Here is a 20,237-nt window from a genome sequence, read left to right as displayed (position 1 = left end):
TGTATCATTTTATTATTTGTATATATTATTTTATTATTTGTATATATTATTTTATTATTTGTATATATCATTTTATTAATTGTATATATTATTTTATTATTTGTATAAATTATTATATCGGTTGTCGTGTAGATTTGTCTGATGATGGAGGTATTGGATAGATCGTGAATCTGTAAACTGCGATCGATAACACATCCCTTTACACGTGATAAAAATGGTCCGACATATAATGAAGCCTTTTCCATTTTAGCCTGCTATAATGTCGTCTGCAGAAAGGATTAAAATGGGTAATACTGTATTAGAGTTTTCCCCAGATTTCGTCCTCCAAACATGGCCTAAATGGGTAAGTATCTTTCAACATGCTTTTGCTTCTATACTACAAATGATGATGATTTATAGATCAGGATTTTGAGGCAAGAATGTTTAGAGTTGAAATTTTATCAATTTATTAAAAAATATTGTACTAATAGGTCTTGTATCATTTATGACATCACTAAAGGTAATGCTTGAACAAGTTTAATGTAGTAGTTACCATGGTTATCTGTATATAAGTTGATTCTAGTAGTTACCATGGTGATCTATATGTAAGTTGATTCTAGTAGTTACCATGGTGATCTATATGTAAGTTGATTCTAGTAGTTACCATGGTTATCTATGTATAGGTTGATTCTAGTAGTTACCATGGTAATCTATATACAGGTTGATTCTAGTAGTTACCATGGTGATCTATATGTAAGTTGATTCTAGTAGTTACCATGGTTATCTATGTATAGGTTGATTCTAGTAGTTACCATGGTGATTTATATGCAAGTTGATTCTAGTAGTTACCATGGTGATCTATATATAGGTTGATTCTAGTAGTTACCATGGTGATCTATATGTAAGTTGATTCTAGTAGTTACCATGGTTATCTATGTATAGGTTGATTCTAGTAGTTACCATGGTGATCTATATGTAAGTTGATTCTAGTAGTTACCATGGTTATCTATATATAGGTTGATTCTAGTAGTTACCATGGTTATCTATATATAGGTTGATTCTAGTAGTTACCATGGTTATCTATATATAGGTTGATTCTAGTAGTTACCATGGTTATCTATGTATAGGTTGATTCTAGTAGTTACCATGGTTATCTGTATATAGGTTGATTCTTGTAGTTACCATGGTTATCTATAGTCTATATATTGTTAGAATATCGAAATGAGTACAGGATGATGGGGGATCAGTCAGCGATGAATGTCGATCAGCGGACTGCAAGATAAAGGAAGTTCAGAAAGCTGTGGTCAAATCTTTAATTGCTATAACCGAATGGTTATATCATACAAATTATATTTTCAATCTGGCTTCAGATGAAAGACCGAAAATAGTGATAGTCAACAAGGACCCACAGGCACTTGAATGGGTTAAATATTTTAATCCCTTCAAGTGCCTGTGCAAGGACCCAAGAAAATTATTAATGCCGTGATTCTCCAATTTTTGTTATAATGTGCTTGAACTTATCTTCTATCACAGAATAAACAGAGCTGTTATCGTGGACGATATCTTTATGGTGGGTGTAAGTTAATGTATTATTTTATTACATGGCTGGTGTATAGAAATGCCGACTACGATTTATCCGTGTCCAAATGGGTCAAATTGGCCACAATCCATAATGGCTGCTGGTTTTGCCTTGTAAATTTTAATTTCCACTAATTTATCAAAGTATCAAAATATACGTTTTCGGGGTAATTGAATCCAATTCCATACACATGTTCGTGATTAGTGACACCGCTGAGTTAATATTGGGGGGGGGGGGTGGTTGGTCATTCAAGACGATGGTGGCCCATGGTCGCAATAGCGTTTTTGGGGTTATTTAAGAAAAAAAAAATCTTTTTAAATTAAAAAGAAAAAAAAAATCTTTTTAAATTAAAAAGAAAAAAAAATCTTTTTAAAATTTAAGAAAAAAAAAAATCTTTTTAAAATAAAAAAAATCTATATAAAAGAAATTCATAAAATATTTCAGATTAAAAAAATCTATAAAAAAAAATAACGTTTTAATTAAAAAAAAAAATAAGTCAAATAGAAAAAATCAAAAAAAGAATTCTGCACGTGGCCCATCGTCGTAATAGTGTCTTGATTATCCAGACTCAGTATAAAATCAGCCTACGACAGCTATCATTCGACTCGAGTGACCAGAAATACCTCGTGGCCCATTGTTGCTATAGTGTCTCGAGTATCCTGTGTGGCATAACTCGAGCGACAAGAAACGAGTTTGTAGTTATCTCCCCTTCCGAAAGGAAAAAGGTAAACAGACATCAACACGTGAAACACAATTTTTCCACCCATGACGTCTATGGACTTGGACATATGTGTTTATACATATTCAAGTCAATAGAAATGTATAATTAATAGACTATAGAAGCCTAGCGTCATTTAGACTAGTTTATCCAGTCTAACTAGAACTAGGCCTACATACATAATGACGTTTGAAGTCATTCAACTCATTGACCTTAATGACACCATTCGGCCTACTAGTGCGCAAGGCCTATTCTCCCTCTAAAGGCTTATGTAATGTTTTTAAAACACTTGGTCTCCCTGAGGTCGAATTTCAAAAGTAGTTAACAACTTTGAAACTAATCCTCGAAGTATAGGCCTACTACTACTAAGTAGCCGGAGGGGGGGGGGGGGGGGCGAATGGTTAGCACGTGTAGGGGATATTTGATTTTGGGGGCATAATACTAAAATATGCAAATGACTACGAAAAAAGTCACTATAGAACCTAACAGAAGAAACATTTCCAGTTACATGTGACGCCCAAACGCACCAATAGCTACCGCATGGAATGCAGGTGATGCTTGGGATCATCATGGGGGTCCAACCCAAGATTTGCACGACTCTGACTTTGAATGTTACAGTCATTGTGGCATTGTGGCAGTTTAATTGTTTTAGTGACCAGAAAACAAATTTTGATATGCGTCGGCTTACCCAAAATGAAAGGTTACGTGCCCTTGGCATGCTACAGATCGGCACAACACAGGCGGTTGTGGCGCGGACGATGAATGTTTCTCAGTCTGTCATAAGCAGGCTATGGTTCAGATACCGTGATACACAATCTGTACAGGACAGACCACGCTGAGGTCGACCAAAGGCGACAACTCGAGCCCAGGATCGATTTATCTGTACCTTGGCCTTGAGAAATCATGTCATCACAGCAAATCAGATCAGCGCTCGTCTTCAAACAGACACTGGTGTGAGAGTGAGTGGCCAGACGATTCGGAATCGACTGCATAGGGGTCACCTTCGCGCCCGACGTCCTCGCGTGATCCCTTGTTTGAGAGATCATCACATTCAGGCAAGACGTCGTTGGTGTAGGGATCGTCAACACTGGGATAATCGACGCTGGAGCAATGTGATGTTTTCAGATGAGTCAAGGTTCACTGTTGATTTTTTGGACAGACGTAGGAGGGTGTGGCGTCGTCGAAACGAGCGCTTCCAAGACGTTAACGTCATCAGACATGATCGATTTGGGGGTGGTTCTGTTATGGTGTGGGGAGGCATCACTGTTGCTGGAAGAACGGCTTTACATGTTGTTGCAGGGCGTGTTACAGGCCAGTACTACCGGGACAACATCTTGGCAGTCCATGTTGTGCCGTTCGCACGACGTCAAGGCTGCCGTTTCATCTTCCAGGATGACAACGCAAGATGTCACAGGGCCAGGATCGTTACAAGTTACCTCCAACAACAGAACATCACCACATTACCTTGGCCAGCACTGAGTCCCGACCTCTCCCCCATCGAGCATGTCTGGGACATGCTTGGACAGAGGTTACGTCAACGTCAACAACGTCCTGCCAATGTCCAAGAATTTGCTGCTGCGTTGCAACAGGAATGGGACAATCTGGACCAAAATGACCATAGACGTCTCATTAGGAGTATGCCACGTCGGATCAATGCTTGTTTGGCAAACAGAGGAGGATTTACCCGTTACTGACCTGGTTGTGATGCTGTGGTAACTTTGCTGTTTGACCCCGGGTATCATTTTACCCTTATAATGGTCAGTCTGTGCCTTACTTAGTCTAACGATCATTTGGAATAAATCGATGAATGTGAACTTCATTTCATTTTGTCATTTGTTTCTTCGTCAGTTTCATTAGGTGACTTTAATAACACTTAAAAATCAAATATCCCCTACTTTTTTTGAATAGTATATAATGTATTGGACGTTAAATCTGTAACAAATAGTACTATGGACTTTATACATCTTTGAGAATGGCACTGATTGAGAATGAGCGAATATATGAAGACTAATTTGATGATTTGATGATATTTATCATTAGTTGTCAATGTGTGAATAAAAATCAGAGTGAACATAAATTCATAACATCTTTAACACGGTTAATTGGGTCCTAATAACAACATGTCTCCCTTCAAACGAAAGCCGACAAGTCGACATCTGCGCATTCGTAGGAAGGATAAATATTGGTCAGGGTCTGTAACTGCGCCGTCGTGGGAATACCTCGAGGAATTGAAACTTTATGTTATGTTATGTTTTTCTTTTGACAGACCAAAGGAGTCCTCTAAATCAGGAGGGTAGAATAATCTACGACAGAAATTTCTTGCTACAATTTAGTAGCAACTGTGTTTCTAAACCAAAAGGCTTACCAAATTTACCTGACATCGTTCTAGATAAGGTGGGTTCCGGTTACAAATCGGGTTTTAAAAACATTGGTTTATCTTTTGATCTGCCTTGTGGAAACCATGATGGTTGTTGGTGAAGTCTTACCAAAGCTATATAAGCTACATAAGCCTGACCAGAAGGAAGGGGGAGGGGCGTACATAACGATTTCGTTTGGGGGGGGGGGGTATTTAGCCAAAATGCGACCGACTGATGCACATAATACCCCCACCCCCCTCCCCCCCACCCCCCCCTCCCCGTCAATGCGAGTGAAGCAATCAGGAGCCGAGCACCACGTGCCAGTTTTCTAGGGAATATTGGGGTGGGGTAGGGACGGTTTCAAATTTAGGGCGCCATCCACAATCCCACCTCACAATGAATGTAAACAAAATACTGGCTATAACATTAAGCGTCCCGGTAGAACATAGATAGTATTGTATAATTATATAGTTGTTATTTTAGTTCACGTATAGTTTATGGCATATTAATGATTGTGCCTATAACACTGAGTAATTTGAGAAAATTTTGAAAAATTAATTCAATATCCTGGCATTTGAGATCATTGCGGGGAGAAATTCTTATTATTTGTATATATCATTTTATTATTTGTATGTATCATTTTATTATTTGTATATATTATTTTATTATTTGTATATATTATTTTATTATTTGTATATATCATTTTATTAATTGTATATATTATTTTATTATTTGTATAAATTATTATATCGGTTGTCGTGTAGATTTGTCTGATGATGGAGGTATTGGATAGATCGTGAATCTGTAAACTGCGATCGATAACACATCCCTTTACACGTGATAAAAATGGTCCGACATATAATGAAGCCTTTTCCATTTTAGCCTGCTATAATGTCGTCTGCAGAAAGGATTAAAATGGGTAATACTGTATTAGAGTTTTCCCCAGATTTCGTCCTCCAAACAAGGCCTGAATGGGTAAGTATCTTTCAACATGCTTTTGCTTCTATACTACAAATGATGATGATTTATAGATCAGGATTTTGAGGCAAGAATGTTTAGAGTTGAAATTTTATCAATTTATTAAAAAATATTGTACTAATAGGTCTTGTATCATTTATGACATCACTAAAGGTAATGCTTGAACAAGTTTAACGTAGTAGTTACCATGGTTATCTGTATATAAGTTGATTCTAGTAGTTACCATGGTGATCTATATGTAAGTTGATTCTAGTAGTTACCATGGTGATCTATATGTAAGTTGATTCTAGTAGTTACCATGGTTATCTATGTATAGGTTGATTCTAGTAGTTACCATGGTGATCTATATACAGGTTGATTCTAGTAGTTACCATGGTGATCTATATGTAAGTTGATTCTAGTAGTTACCATGGTTATCTATGTATAGATTGATTCTAGTAGTTACCATGGTGATTTATATGCAAGTTGATTCTAGTAGTTACCATGGTGATCTATATATAGGTTGATTCTAGTAGTTACCATGGTGATCTATATGTAAGTTGATTCTAGTAGTTACCATGGTTATCTATGTATAGGTTGATTCTAGTAGTTACCATGGTGATCTATATGTAAGTTGATTCTAGTAGTTACCATGGTTATCTATATATAGGTTGATTCTAGTAGTTACCATGGTTATCTATATATAGGTTGATTCTAGTAGTTACCATGGTTATCTATATATAGGTTGATTCTAGTAGTTACCATGGTTATCTATGTATAGGTTGATTCTAGTAGTTACCATGGTTATCTGTATATAGGTTGATTCTAGTAGTTACCATGGTTATCTATAGTCTATATATTGTTAGAATATCGAAATGAGTACAGGATGATGGGGGATCAGTCAGCGATGAATGTCGATCAGCGGACTGCAAGATAAAGGAAGTTCAGAAAGCTGTGGTCAAATCTTTAATTGCTATAACCGAATGGTTATATCATACAAATTATATTTTCAATCTGGCTTCAGATGAAAGACCGAAAATAGTGATAGTCAACAAGGACCCACAGGCACTTGAATGGGTTAAATATTTTAATCCCTTCAAGTGCCTGTGCAAGGACCCAAGAAAATTATTAAAGCCGTGATTCTCCAATTTTTGTTATAATGTGCTTGAACTTATCTTCTATCACAGAATGCACCTCAAATTTCCAATAAACAGAGCTATTATGGTGGACAATATCTTTATGGAGGGCGTAAGTTAATGTATTATTTTATTACATGGCTGGTGTATAGAAATGCCGACTACGATTTATCCGTGTCCAAATGGGTCAAATTGGCCACAATCCATAATGGCTGCTGGTTTTGCCTTGTAAATTTTAATTTCCACTAATTTATCAAAGTATCAAAATATACGTTTTCGGGGTAATTGAATCCAATTCCATACACATGTTCGTGATTAGTGACACCGCTGAGTTAATATTGGGGGGGGTGGGTGGTCATTCAAGACGGCCGTCAGTTTTGGCGGGAAAATTTTGTTGTCAAAACTATGGTGGCCCATGGTCGCAATAGCGTTTTTGGGGTTATTTTTTGTATTTCATTTAAAATCATAAAAAATAAAAGTAAAAAAAAAGAAAAAAATTTTTTTCTTTTGTTTTACAAAATAAAAAATAAATCTTTTTAAAAGTTAAGAAAAATAAATCTTTTTAAAATTTAAGAAAAAAAAAATCTTTTTAAATTAAAAAGAAAAAAAAATCTTTTTAAAATTTAAGAAAAAAAAAAATCTTTTTAAAATAAAAAAAATCTATATAAAAAAATTAATAAAATATTTCAGATTAAAAAAATCTATAAAAAAAATAACATTTTAATTAAAAAAAAAAATAAGTCAAATAGAAAAAATCAAAAAAAGAATTCTGCACGTGGCCCATCGTCGTAATAGTGTCTTGATTATCCAGACTCAGTATAAAATCAGCCTACGACAGCTATCATTCGACTCGAGTGACCAGAAATACCTCGTGGCCCATTGTTGCTATAGTGTTTCGAGTATCCTATGTGGCATAACTCGAGCGACAAGAAACGAGTTTGTAGTTATCTCCCCTTCCGAAAGGAAAAAGGTAAACAGACATCAACACGTGAAACACAATTTTTCCACCCATGACGTCTATGGACTTGGATATATGTGTTTATACATATTCAAGTCAATAGAAATGTATAATTAATAGACTATAGAAGCCGTGCGTCATTTAGACTAGTTTATCCAGTCTAACTAGAACTAGGCCTACATACATAATGACGTTTGAAGTCATTCAACTCATTGACTTTAATGACACCATTCGGCCTACTAGTGCGCAAGGCCTATTCTCCCTCTAAAGGCTTATGTAATGTTTTTAAAACACTTGGTCTCCCTGAGGTCGAATTTCAAAAGTAGTTAACAACTTTGAAACTAATCCTCGAAGTATAGGCCTACTACTACTAAGTAGCCGGGGGGGGGGGGCGAATGGTTAGCACGTGCGCGCTGTATCATAAAGCCTGTCATATCAATGATCATAAAGCCCGTCATTGAGTCAACTGGCGTGATTTCGAATCCCCGGTTGTACGTGACAAGGAGTAGGGTGACCTGTCAAACATCGTGGATCTGTCGTTCAGATTATCCTGTGTGGGATCTATGAAGAACGTATGGTATAGACTCGAGCGACAAAAAACCAGTCTACAGTTACCTCACATCAAGGCACAAGTATTTTTAACTAAAATCTATTCAAATTAAATTTTAAGTTACAATCGATCTTCGTGAAACACATAAATTTAATATTTCACTTTGATTTTAAAATCTATGTTAGTGATTTTAGCTTCTGTTTTTGTGAAACCCCTGCTCTCCCTGAGGTCATCGCTAGTCCCCCGCTACGACCACAGGAACAGGTAAGAGGTGCGAAAGTGCGATGGCGGACAACATCAATTTCAAAGACAAAATAGAGCATGATAGCCTACGTGGACTTCGTCTGGGGCCTGTTTTACTAAGATAAAATTCAAATTTTAGTATTTGATTGGATAATAGATAATATTAGATTTATTTTAGTGCTTAGCTATTCAAAATTGAAGTATCTACAATTATGTTGAGGTGAGATAACTACAGACTCGTTTCTTGTCGTTCGAGTTTATACGTTCTTCATAGATCCCACACATAATAATCGAGATACTACTGCAACAATGGGCCACAAAATGTTTCTGGTCGCTCTAGTCTAATGATAGCTGTATACTGGTTCTGGATACTCAAGACACTATTGCGACGATGGGCCACGTCGGGAATTATTTTTTATCTTTTCTTTTTCAATTTTTTTTTTTTTCATTTAAGTTTTTTTTTTAATTTTATTTCTTTTTTATTTTTTTTAAAATATATTTTATTATTTTTTTTTTATATAGAGATTTTTTTTTTTATTATTTTAAAAAGATTTTTTTTTTTCAATTTTAAAAAGATTTTTTTTTTTTCAATTTTTTAAAAAGATTTTTTTTTTCAATTTTAGAAGATTATTTTTTTTTATTTTGTAAAAAAAAAAAATGTTTTTTTTTTTTTGTACTTATATTTTTATTATTTTAAATGAAATACCAAAAATAACCCAAAAAACGCTATTGCGACCATGGGCCACCATACAAAACATGTTTTCGAGGTAGCTGATTCCATTTTCGTACAAATTTTTGTGATTAAGTGATTCCCCTGTGTCAATATAGGAGAAATTCCAATTAGGGATTTAGATTTGCGATTAGGGGTTGGAGATTATACTCCTACCTTACATCTAATGCAATGATATTTATCCTGTATCTGGGGATCATGTGGCTAAGTGGGTAAGACGCTGACTCGCTACCCTGGAGGTCGGGTGTTCATCAAGATTTTCCGGCGTGGTTTCCCCATGTCAGTGATGCAGGATGGAGGGCCTGACAAGGACAGCTGTCTAGTCGTTCGAATGGGACGAAAAACCGAGGTCCTGTGTACACATTGGCGTGCACATAAAAGATCCCTTGGCATTTTTTTTCCTTTTTTCGGACACATCATCAGAGAATGAGACCATATATCACAGAAATATAATTGTAAAATGAAAACGCTTGCGGTTTACGTTTGAATACTATAATAATACTTACGACATCGCGCAACAACATTTGTGGAGAACCCGTTTGAATTAATAGTTAATGATTGATTTATTCACAAAGAACATTTTCACAAAAATAACGGGTCTAATGTAACACTAGCTACGAGAACGTAACTAAAAACGTTGAGAGATACTGATGTTCTTTTTTTTTTAGCTACGATTGGATGCCTTTAGTTCCAAGTGGCAAACTCAATTTCTTTATCAATGCATGTACCACCTTTAAAATAAGTTAATTTAATACTATTAGCATTTGTTACACATACGCAGCCCAATAAACTTTTAGCAAGATGATGCACAGAATGTTGTTGTTTTTTGTAATCTCGTGGGTATTCTGATCCACTTGTATCTGATCCTCTAGAGCAGTGGTTCTCAACCTTTATTGGCCAGTGGCACACCTTGTAACACATGAAAAAATAGCGGCACACATGACATAATATATATGAAAAATAGTTGAATTTGCAAAATAAAAACATGGCAACTCATAGACAACATACAACCGTGGACAATAGAACTAGAATAGTTGTATGCGTAGACACAGACTAGTCATAGATACATAGAATGACTCAAATTAAATAAAGAAAAGCACGGCCATTTACCAGTAGACACCAGTGAATGGACAATTGGGATTACGTGGGTTTTCGTATTTTCTTAAGTGTGCCGGTCAAAATTTCGCTCTAGAGAGTTGATTACTATATTTATTTGCAGCCCCAAATAGAGGAGGTCCACAACAGAATATTCATCATTTTGGTTATGAGTTGAATACTGTCACTTCTAAACCTGTCTGTAACATGGATCTGTCAAACACGAAAACTACCAAGGTAATAATTTGATGTTTATTTAATCGAGATTTCGTCTGTTTGGGTGGGGGGGGGGGTGTCAAATGAAAGAGAAAAGCAACAATATAAAAAAAATTTGGTTCGAAAAAAAGGAGAAAATGATGAATACAGTTATCCCTGTTTTATATCTAATTATGACAGACGAATTCCTCGTTACTGATATTCCAATAATGATTTAGTTTTATTTATTGTGCCATGTTGACGGGGCTCCCATAGAATCCATAATCTTGCCATAACATGGAGTTTGTCTAATCTTGCATTTTGTTTTCATTTCAGGAAATCTACAAACACGTTAACGGTATTTTGAATGAATTAACTCCGGGGAATTTCAAAACTTTATCAAAAGAAGTTCAAGAATTAAATATCGACACAGAAACAAGATTAAAAGGTGTCACAGATTTAATATTTGAAAAGGTGAGAATTTTACTAGAAATTTTTATTCAGTGGGTGGAGGAGTTTGCATTGCGACAAAAGTAGTTACAAGGTAGGACGGAGGAACTATCGAATAAAATGGTCAGCCATGGACCAAACAAGAATATTTAAAACCTTTACAAGGTTGTTTGCTACAGATTTTCATTTTCTATTCCATGAAATTCGATATGACAGAAACCCGGTCTCCGCCATAGAATGTTCTTGTCCAATGTCCCTGGTGTGAGCGTATGTGGCATGGAGATAGGGGCGCCTTCTCAACCTCTTGGGTTTCCTCCGGGCACTCAGGTTTCCTCCCACTGCTAAAGACGCCTACGCGCAAGCGAATTATTGAAATAAAATTAAACCATATGTTAGTCCCGAAATGACCTAGTTTGTGTCGAGTGGACGCTAAACCCCATCTCTCTCTCTCTCTCTCTCTCTCTCTCTCTCTCCTAATTTTGAAGAGAAGGGAGATGGTGTTCTAAAGACCCCTACCCGCAAGCGAATTATTGAAATAAAATAAAACCATATGTTAGTCCCGAAATGACCTAGTTTGTGTCGAGTGGACGCTAAACCCCATCTCTCTCTCGCTCTCTTGTCCAAGAGCTGACATGTAACAACCCTGTCTGTAAACTATATTAGGAAAGGTGACTATACATATCATTCTGCTCATGGAAAAAACCATTACAAATGGTTCCACTACTGACATCTTCCGTCTTGCTCCAGCCACAGTGGATCGTTCTAAGGCCTTCCTTTGAGCACGTTTTGTCATGATTTGATGGGTTCGGCGTCAGGCATCCCCTGAGAAATGTTTATATCTCGAGTCCCTGAATTTAACGGAAACCTGATGGTCAGAAAACACTTATAACATGACTAAAATTTAGCACTACACATGGGAATTCATGTTATTTATACAAGAATGTACAAACTACTGTGAATCTGTGACAACTTATGAAAGTGACAATAATTACATCATTTACACGGACCTATATCTTCGTTGTGAATATACATAAATTAGCAAAGATATGACTATGTCCTCATATTTTCATTAAGCGTACGCGGTTTTTCAAGTTTGACTACCGATCGACGATTTTGTCACGATCGATCGTGTCCATCAGGTCATGGTCACACGCAAGAGTCAATAGTTCATTAAGGAGTTCTCGTGTCATTACCGAACGCATGATAACCGTTTTTACTAATTTGAGCTTTGAAAACCTAGCATGTATTGTGATATACAATCAAAGCAATCACATCCATTCTTATCTTAATTATTTGGGTTTTTCCCTTCTATTTTGACGTTGTTTATTTACCTCATTAATTCATTTAGTCATCAATGCATTATTCTGAGACTGACTGCACTTATTTTGAGACATTGACTATTTATATTCCTGGGTGTCCAGTTTGATAAATTGGTGATGACGAGGAATGTGATTTATAGGTGTTAAAATGATTTATAAGTCAAATGGAATTACGGCAAAATGATAAGTAAAGTTATCCCTGTCTTATACGTTCGTTTATTATATGTATAATTGTTGTTTTGTATGAATGTAATTTTTTGTAATTGTATGCTGCTCCTCGTGGGCGTTTTTATGCAATAAATTTACTTACTTACTTACTTTATTTATATTTTATAGGCTGTGAGTGAACCAGCGTTCAGTGTAGCCTATGCTAACTTGTGTAGAGATCTTATGCAGCACGTACGTACATCAAATCAAAAACTTTCTCCTCTAATAAACATCTCATCTTCATCTTGCTAATATGGAAGAAAACAGTTAAAACTTTAAATATTTAATGTTGGATCTGTTATAAACGAGAGGACCATGAATCAGGGGCGTTTTAAGGTTTATCATGGTTGAGGCTATACAATTTTGAGGGCCCTCATTCACCCGGGGGGGGGGCTTTTCCTTGGCTAGAGGGACCCTTTTGTCAGACGTGGGCCCCTTTTGTCTGCCTTTAGGGCCCTCCCTAACTAGGGTACATTTTCATTTTTCTCATCGATTTTAGCATTTTTCTCCTGTTTTATTTTTTCAACTTCTTTGATTTTTTTCGCGAGGTAGACTGGCGCCTTGAGCGCCTCAGCTATAAAACGCTTTTGCCATGAACGGGACGAATGGACGATAACGCGTGTGTGCGAGGGTGGGGGCTCAGGGATGCGAATCTAATTTATGTCAGAGGTTTGCGCTGGTAGTTGACCAAATAAAACCCCCTGCAAACTATTAGATCGACTTGCAGCAGACTGATTTATTTCTAGCTATAATTTTGTATTTGTATTCGACGTCTACCAATCGAGAGAGAGATGCGTTTAAGAGGGAGAGAGAGAGAGAAAGAAATGGGGTTTAACCTCCACTGACACAAACGAGGTCATTTGGGGACTAACATATGGTTTTTAATTTTATTTTAATAATTCGCTTGCGAGTAGGGGTCTTTAGCAGTGGGAGGGAACCGGAGGACCCGGAGAAAACCCACACGGTTTTACAGGTGGCCCTACTCCTTGCCACGTACAACGGGGATTCGAAACCACGCTAGTTGACTCAATGACAGGCCTTATGAGTATCCACCATTAAAGCCTTGTTTCCGTAGATCTAATGCCCTATATGTCGGTAATTTGAATTTAACGCTCAATGTGAAAGGCTATAGTTGTGGCATGGTGGTAGTATAATTTGTGATGATCTTTCTGAAAGGTCATGTCAAGTCTGTAGAAATAACAAGCAACTTGAAGTGTTGTTAACTAGTACTTCATCGAAAATTATTTTAATTTCTTTGTTACATATTTAAATACATTGAACGTTATGTGGTTGAAATCAACTCGGAAGACGGGTAAAATATGGGACGAAAAAACGAGGTCCCGTGTACACATTGGCGTGCACGTAAAAGATCCCTTGACAGTTGGAATTCGATATAAGAGTAGGCCGTATACCCGCTGTTCGGGCAAAATTTCCCTCATAGCACACTGTATGGCGTATGCCCGTCTTCATTAGCCCAGTGCGGAGCAGAACAGTAGGACGTTATACCCCATTTCATTTTAATTCATTTACAGGTAAAGGTTCCGTCAGATAGCAAACCAGGTGAGAAAATAGATTGCCGGGTTATTTTATTAACTAAATGTCAGAGAGAATTTGAGAAAGATAAAGATTTAGATTTAGAAACTGGACAGAAGAAAATAGATGAAGGCGACTCAGTGAGTATAGTGTGGACTGAAGTCTACTTTAAAGTAGCTAAGTCTCTAAATCAATATCATCAAAGTCTTCAACTTTGAAAACACGAATTATTTGTCAATTTAAATCAACATTGATGCTGTGATCTTACCGGAAAAGGATGGGCTTCTGATATCCAATATTTAAGACAAAATAAACATTTTACCATTGGTACACGAATCGTGTACCATAATGCGTTTCAGCCCCAGTTCTAGCAAGAGACTCGGGGAGCGAGGCTAGAAACATTGCACCAAATCAAACGGCGTATGTAGACTGGAATAGCCAGATGGTAGAAATTTGCATTTGATTGAGACTGTTGGCTTATTTGGCGGAACAGAACTGATTTGAAATTAGAGTAAAAACGGAAACCATAAAATGTAAATCAGTTTATATACATTCATATTACAGTATTATATGCGTTGCGACCCACTTGAGTCAATTTCTAGGTCCCAAATTTGAGCGATTTAGCTCCTTTAAACTATCGTTCACTTATGAAATTCAGTAAAGACGGGTATATGCCAAACAGTTAGACTGATTAAAATACACATCTATAGTTTGTTTCTTTTTTTATACTTTCCATGGCCTACAGTACATGCAGATCAGACCGGTTGTAGCGATAACTGGCGTCGGAGGCTATACGAGCGGATTTTTACCCTATGACGTCAGACATTTGATTAACCAGTCAACATTAGTGTGTTACCCACAGTTCTGTGCACCACACGCGTAAAGCTCGTTCTATTGGCTAATCCAACCCTTCAAGTATAACAGGCGTTATATAATAACTCTTCCAGATCCTAGTGTAGTAAAGACAAGTAAAACGAAATTTTGAACTGTAAAAAACGAAACGAAATAGAATCTATGTTTTAATCAGATTGCCAACTACCAGTGGTTGTTTTGTAAACCAAGTTTTTTTTCGTACCATCCAACTAACTAGACGCTGTTCATTGCCAGGCCCCTTGTACTGCATCACTGCATCCGTAGAACTTCCTAAGCCAACACCAGGCTGAAACTTGGAGCTTCACAATTAGTGTACCAGCGCCTTAGTTATCAAGGTGCCCCTCCATGTGGAAAACCTAGACATAACTTGTTGGTAGCCATCCTAGATTTTCTCATGAAGCTCTTAAATTAGATTCTTCGACTGTTTCCCTCATATAGTCGTTCAGGACCTGATTCCTGTAAATTTACCATGGTTTGTTTGTTTCTGATTTCCAGGAAGATGTGAAGAAACAATTACAGGAAGAAATGGAGATTGCTGTAACAACAGCCAGGAGAAGATCTATAGCAAACATCAGGTAAGTAGTCTAGCTTTGTTGTACAAATTGTCACAGTTATAACCTGCTTGGTGCTGACTTGCCATTAATCACTATTACATCTCATTTCTTGTTAGGACTCGATGTATTATCATTACAATCAAAAAAAGTAATTTTTAAATTAAAAAAACATGACCAAAAGACTTCGCTTTTTGTAATGTAACTCTTTTATGGATGGAATTCAGGTAAAATGATGACTAAAGTTATCCCTGTCTTATATTTAATGATGACAGATGTATTCCTCCTCATTGATATCTTTTATTTACAGATTTCTCGGAGAATTATTTCAATTAACAATGTTCACAAAGACAGCTGTTCGTGATTGTGTATCTAAATTATTACAGTCGAAAGATGAGATAAATTTAGAATGTTTAAGCATATTATTAACCATAATAGGAAAAGAATTGGATACAGTAACGACCAAGGTAAGACTTAATACACTTGATGTTGATGAGTTATAAAAATTGAGACAAAACTATCTTAACCATATTTGAATTTCATGCTGGCAGGGGGATAAATGATTTCGGCCATCATGCAGGTAGATTTCCTCCAGAAACAAGGGGTTACTATTCTCAGACACACTTTACTGTTGGCTTGACATAAGTCGGCCTGTGGACGACATTTTGTTTGTTTTTATCTTCACTATATTCTTTATCTTTCAGTCTGAAATAGATCAGTACTTCCAAGAAATACAGGAAATCGTTACAGAAAAGAAAACATCTTCAAGAGTACGATTTATGCTACAAGATGTTATAGATTTACGATCGGTGCGTTTTTTGTGATTTAACTATTTCTATAGTTATAACTTGCTTAAAGACAATGTTTATATATTAAATTATTTCATGTTTATATAGTAAATTATTTCATGTTTATATATTAAATTATTTCATGTTTATATATTAAATTATTTCATGTTTATATATTAAATTATTTCACGTTTATATATTAAATTATTTCATGTTCATTGATGAACAATATATTTATATTGTAGTGTAACTGGGTGCCAAGAAGAGAAGATAATAATCCTAAAACTATCGATCAGATTCATAAAGAAGATGCGAAAGAAAGTGAACAGACAAATTTCCTTGAATCTCAGAATCCCTCTCAATGTTGAAATAAACGGCCGTGAAGATGAACTATGCATGGTTAAGATATAGAGCTGACAGTTCTCGCTATAATAGTTCAAAAATAGACAAAGATTTAGAAACGGAGCCGACAGTTCTTGCTATTGAGAACGTGCCCTTATTCTGTCTTGGGAATGTGACGCAACCCTTGGGTTATTTGTCACTAGTTCTCACAATGTTACCTAATAATAAGAAGAGGTTGTTAATACATAATGTCTTTAATGTCTTCAAGAGATAATGATGATCAAGTACAATATATAGTTATTATGCAGTTATGAAAATATGCAATAATATAAATATGCAATAATATCAAAATTGCAACTTGAGAACTGTATTAGTGAAATTAGAAAATGGATGTCAAAGAACTTTCTAAAATTGAATGATGATAAAACCGAATATTTGTTATTAGGCTCAAGGCATCAATTAAGTAAATCTGCACAAGATAACCCCCCTGTTGTAATTGGTAATTGTGATATATGTTCATCTTATTCTGCTCGTAATATTGGCGCTATCTTTGATAGTTTTATGCTTATGGGAGCTCAAGTAAATAATATTTGTAAATTGTGCTATTTTAATATTAGAAATATAGGTAAAATACGTAAATGTGTAACTGTAGAGGCCACTAAGTCACTTGTTAATTCTCTGGTCACTTCTCGATTAGATAACTTTAATTCACTTTTAGTTGGTTTACCTTTAAAGCTTATAGATAAATTACAAAAAGTACAGAATACTGCGGCTAGACTTGTTACTTTAACTAAGAAATGTGACCACATAACTCCTGTTTTATATAATTTACACTGGTTACCTGTTAAATATCGATTTGATTTTAAGATTTTATTACTTACTTTTAAATGTTTAAATAATTTAGCTCCTGTTTACCTCTCAGATCTTTTAGAACTTTATACACCTGGCCGAACATTACGTACGTCAGATAAACTACTTTTAAAGCCCAAAACTGTTCAACTAGTCTCCTATGGTCAGCGCTTTTTTAGTTATCAAGCACCTGTTTTATGGAATAATCTACCATTTAGTTTAAGATGTTGTACATCTCTATATTCTTTTAAAAAACAACTTAAAACACATTTATTTAATCAGGCTTTTAACTGACTCTGTATACAATCGTTAACATGCCCATAATCTTGTTGTTTATGTGTGATTTACATTTTCACTTTGTAAAGTGCCTCTGAACATGTTATATGAAATGGTGCACTATAAACATGCTGTAATAATAATAATAATAATAATAATAATAAATATGACATCATGTGTCAGTATAACTAATTATGCAAATAATAATTCTAGAACGCTGATGCGTGATAATTAAAAAGTTTGAGATGATTTCTAATTATTAATGATGGTTATGACGTAACTATATTACTAGAGATCTGAACGTGAACTCGTAAGTTATTTGTTCCTCACATTCGATATGAACACGAAAGGTTATTTTATCGAATGTGAACGATCATTAATACTTCGTACAATGGTATAATTATTGTATCGATTATACCTAATACGAGTATCTAGTTTATACATTACTATTTTAAAACAAAATATATTTGAAATATCTAAACATTAAATCAGCATAATATTTTAGTTGGACATAAACTAACAAATTTACATGGAAGATATATCAGCGTACTATATAGCTGACGAATAAGGCTGTGCAAAAATATCGATATAATCAAATTCAAATATCGATTATCGGTATATTTACCTTCTGACGGCAAGTTAAACGGTCACTTTCACATGACTGAACTTGCCGTAGTCTGGCATTAGCAGACGAATGAATGAATACACAACGTCAACACAACTATTTCCCCCCTCTGCTTACAATCTGCCACATTTTTATACGCCCACATTTTCATGTGGACGTATTATGCCGTCGCCCCTGTCCGTCCGTCCGTCCACAATTGTTTGTGGACTCTCTACAGGTCACAATTCTTATCCGATTTCGACGAAACTTGAAATATAGGTGTACCCCCAAAAGATCTCGACTGCTTTTGATATTGGCATGTATCGGATCGAAATCTCATGGATTATGGCCCCTGTTTGTACGAAAAATCACGTTTTTAGCTTGTGGACCCTATAGAGGTCACAATTTTGATCCGATTTTGTTGAAACTTGGAATGTAAGTTTATAACCCAAAGATCTCAGTTCCTTTCGATATTCGCGCATATCGGACAGTAACTTCCTGAATTATGGCCCCTGATTGTACGAAAAATCACGTTTTTAGCTTGTGGACCCTATAGAAGTCATAACTTTTATCCGATTTAAAAAACCGTTCTATTATATCACCGTTACACCCTAAGGATGACTGAGTTCGAATTTCGTGAAAATTGGCCCAAAATTGACAGACAAAATGGCCGCCGTTCGTTCCCAAATGGCGTAATTTGAATATGGTATATCAAGGTTGTGGACCCTATAGGGGTCACAATTTTTATCCGATTTTGTTGAAACTTGAAATGTAAGTTTATAACCCAAAGATCTCGGTTCCTTTCGATATTCGTGCATATCGGACCGTAACTTCCTGAATTATGGCCCCTGATTGTACGAAAAATCACGTTTTTAGCTAGTGGACCCTATAGAGGTCATAATTTTTACCGTATTATAATGTAATGATTTACCTGTACTATAGATCTACCCATACTATTGATTTACCTGTATTATTGATTTACCTGAATTATTGATCTAACCGTATTATTGATCTATCTGTATTATTGATCTACCTGTATTGATCAATTTACCTGTATTATTGGTCTACTCGTATTATTTATCTACCCGTAATATTAATCTACCTGTATTATTAATCTACACCTACTATTGATCTACCTGTATTATTGATCTACCTGTAATATTGACCTATCTGTCCTATTGATCTACCTGTCCTATTGATTTATCTGTATTATTGATCTACCTGTAATATTGATCTATCTGTCCTATTGATCTACCTGTCCTATTGATTTATCTGTATTATTGATCTACCTGTAATATTGATCTATCTGTCCTATTGATCTACCTGTCCTATTGATTTATCTGTATTATTGATCTATCTGGATTATTGATCTATCTGTACTATTGATTTACCTGTATTATTGATCTAATACAGGCAGATCAATAAGTTATGTCTTTCGGGACTATCATATGGTATAATTTTATTTCAACAATTTGCTAAATTACATTTTCTTCACACCATCTCCTATTCGACGTTTACAATAAGTACTGATTTTTTTCTTTAATTCATATAATATATACCGATCATCTTCTTTCTCAAAATAAAACGAATCATAAATATGCATATTCTCTTTTCCAATACATTGACGTAACAATGGGAACTTGATAGTATCGTCCATAGACTCTAGTCCACTATCCACCAGATACTGGTCGAATTCCTGCTCAAATTGTTCCCATGTTTCTCTTGAACCATCTAGATCGAGTCTTGGTAGACTTGGTGGTTTTAAGGAAAGTCTACTTTCCATTTCTTTTGTTTTTCGTGGCTACAAATACAGAATTGATGAGATTAGGAGAAATATGGGTTGCCAGACAACGAAACGGAAGTCCATCAACAGTAACAGAATGAGTCTCCTGTCAAGGTTGTACGATGTGATGTTGCTAGTAGAGTCACGACGTTATTGAAAGGTTTA

General features: G+C 35.6%; 1 protein-coding gene across 4 annotated transcripts; it reads left to right on the top strand.

Annotated features, from left to right (window-relative positions):
• The first annotated feature begins 102 nt into the window (after positions 1–102).
• LOC130013686 (eukaryotic translation initiation factor 4 gamma 1-like) lies at positions 103–19,889 on the top strand. Of its 4 annotated transcripts, none has more exons than XM_056102587.1 (13): positions 103–343; positions 1,513–1,549; positions 4,543–4,670; positions 5,516–5,608; positions 6,778–6,838; positions 10,427–10,539; positions 10,834–10,971; positions 12,603–12,665; positions 14,006–14,146; positions 15,375–15,454; positions 15,741–15,897; positions 16,135–16,239; positions 16,464–19,889. In XM_056102587.1, the coding sequence occupies exons 1-13, from the start codon at positions 260–262 to the stop codon at positions 16,584–16,586; spliced, it is 1,323 nt and encodes a 440-aa protein (XP_055958562.1). In that variant the 5' UTR covers positions 103–259; the 3' UTR covers positions 16,587–19,889. The 4 variants fall into 4 exon arrangements, with proteins under 4 accessions (XP_055958562.1, XP_055958561.1, XP_055958564.1 ...); XM_056102586.1 differs by having other exon boundaries at positions 1,513–1,555; XM_056102589.1 differs by lacking the exon at positions 103–343 and having other exon boundaries at positions 1,036–1,555.
• The last annotated feature ends 348 nt before the right edge of the window (positions 19,890–20,237 follow it).

The sequence above is a fragment of the Patella vulgata genome, chromosome 7 (assembly GCF_932274485.2).
Source record: "Patella vulgata chromosome 7, xgPatVulg1.2, whole genome shotgun sequence".
NCBI lineage: Eukaryota > Metazoa > Mollusca > Gastropoda > Patellidae > Patella > Patella vulgata.
This window is presented reverse-complemented; position numbering and strand designations above follow the sequence as displayed.

Coding starts and splice junctions, on each gene's coding strand:
- LOC130013686 (XM_056102586.1), top strand. CDS start 260: ATGTCGTCTGCAGAAAGGATTAAAATGGGTAATACTGTATTAGAGTTT. Junction 4,671..5,515: donor CTGACATCGTTCTAGATAAG/GTGGGTTCCGGT, acceptor TTTCCATTTTAG/CCTGCTATAATGTCGTCTGC. Junction 5,609..6,777: donor TCCAAACAAGGCCTGAATGG/GTAAGTATCTTT, acceptor CTTCTATCACAG/AATGCACCTCAAATTTCCAA.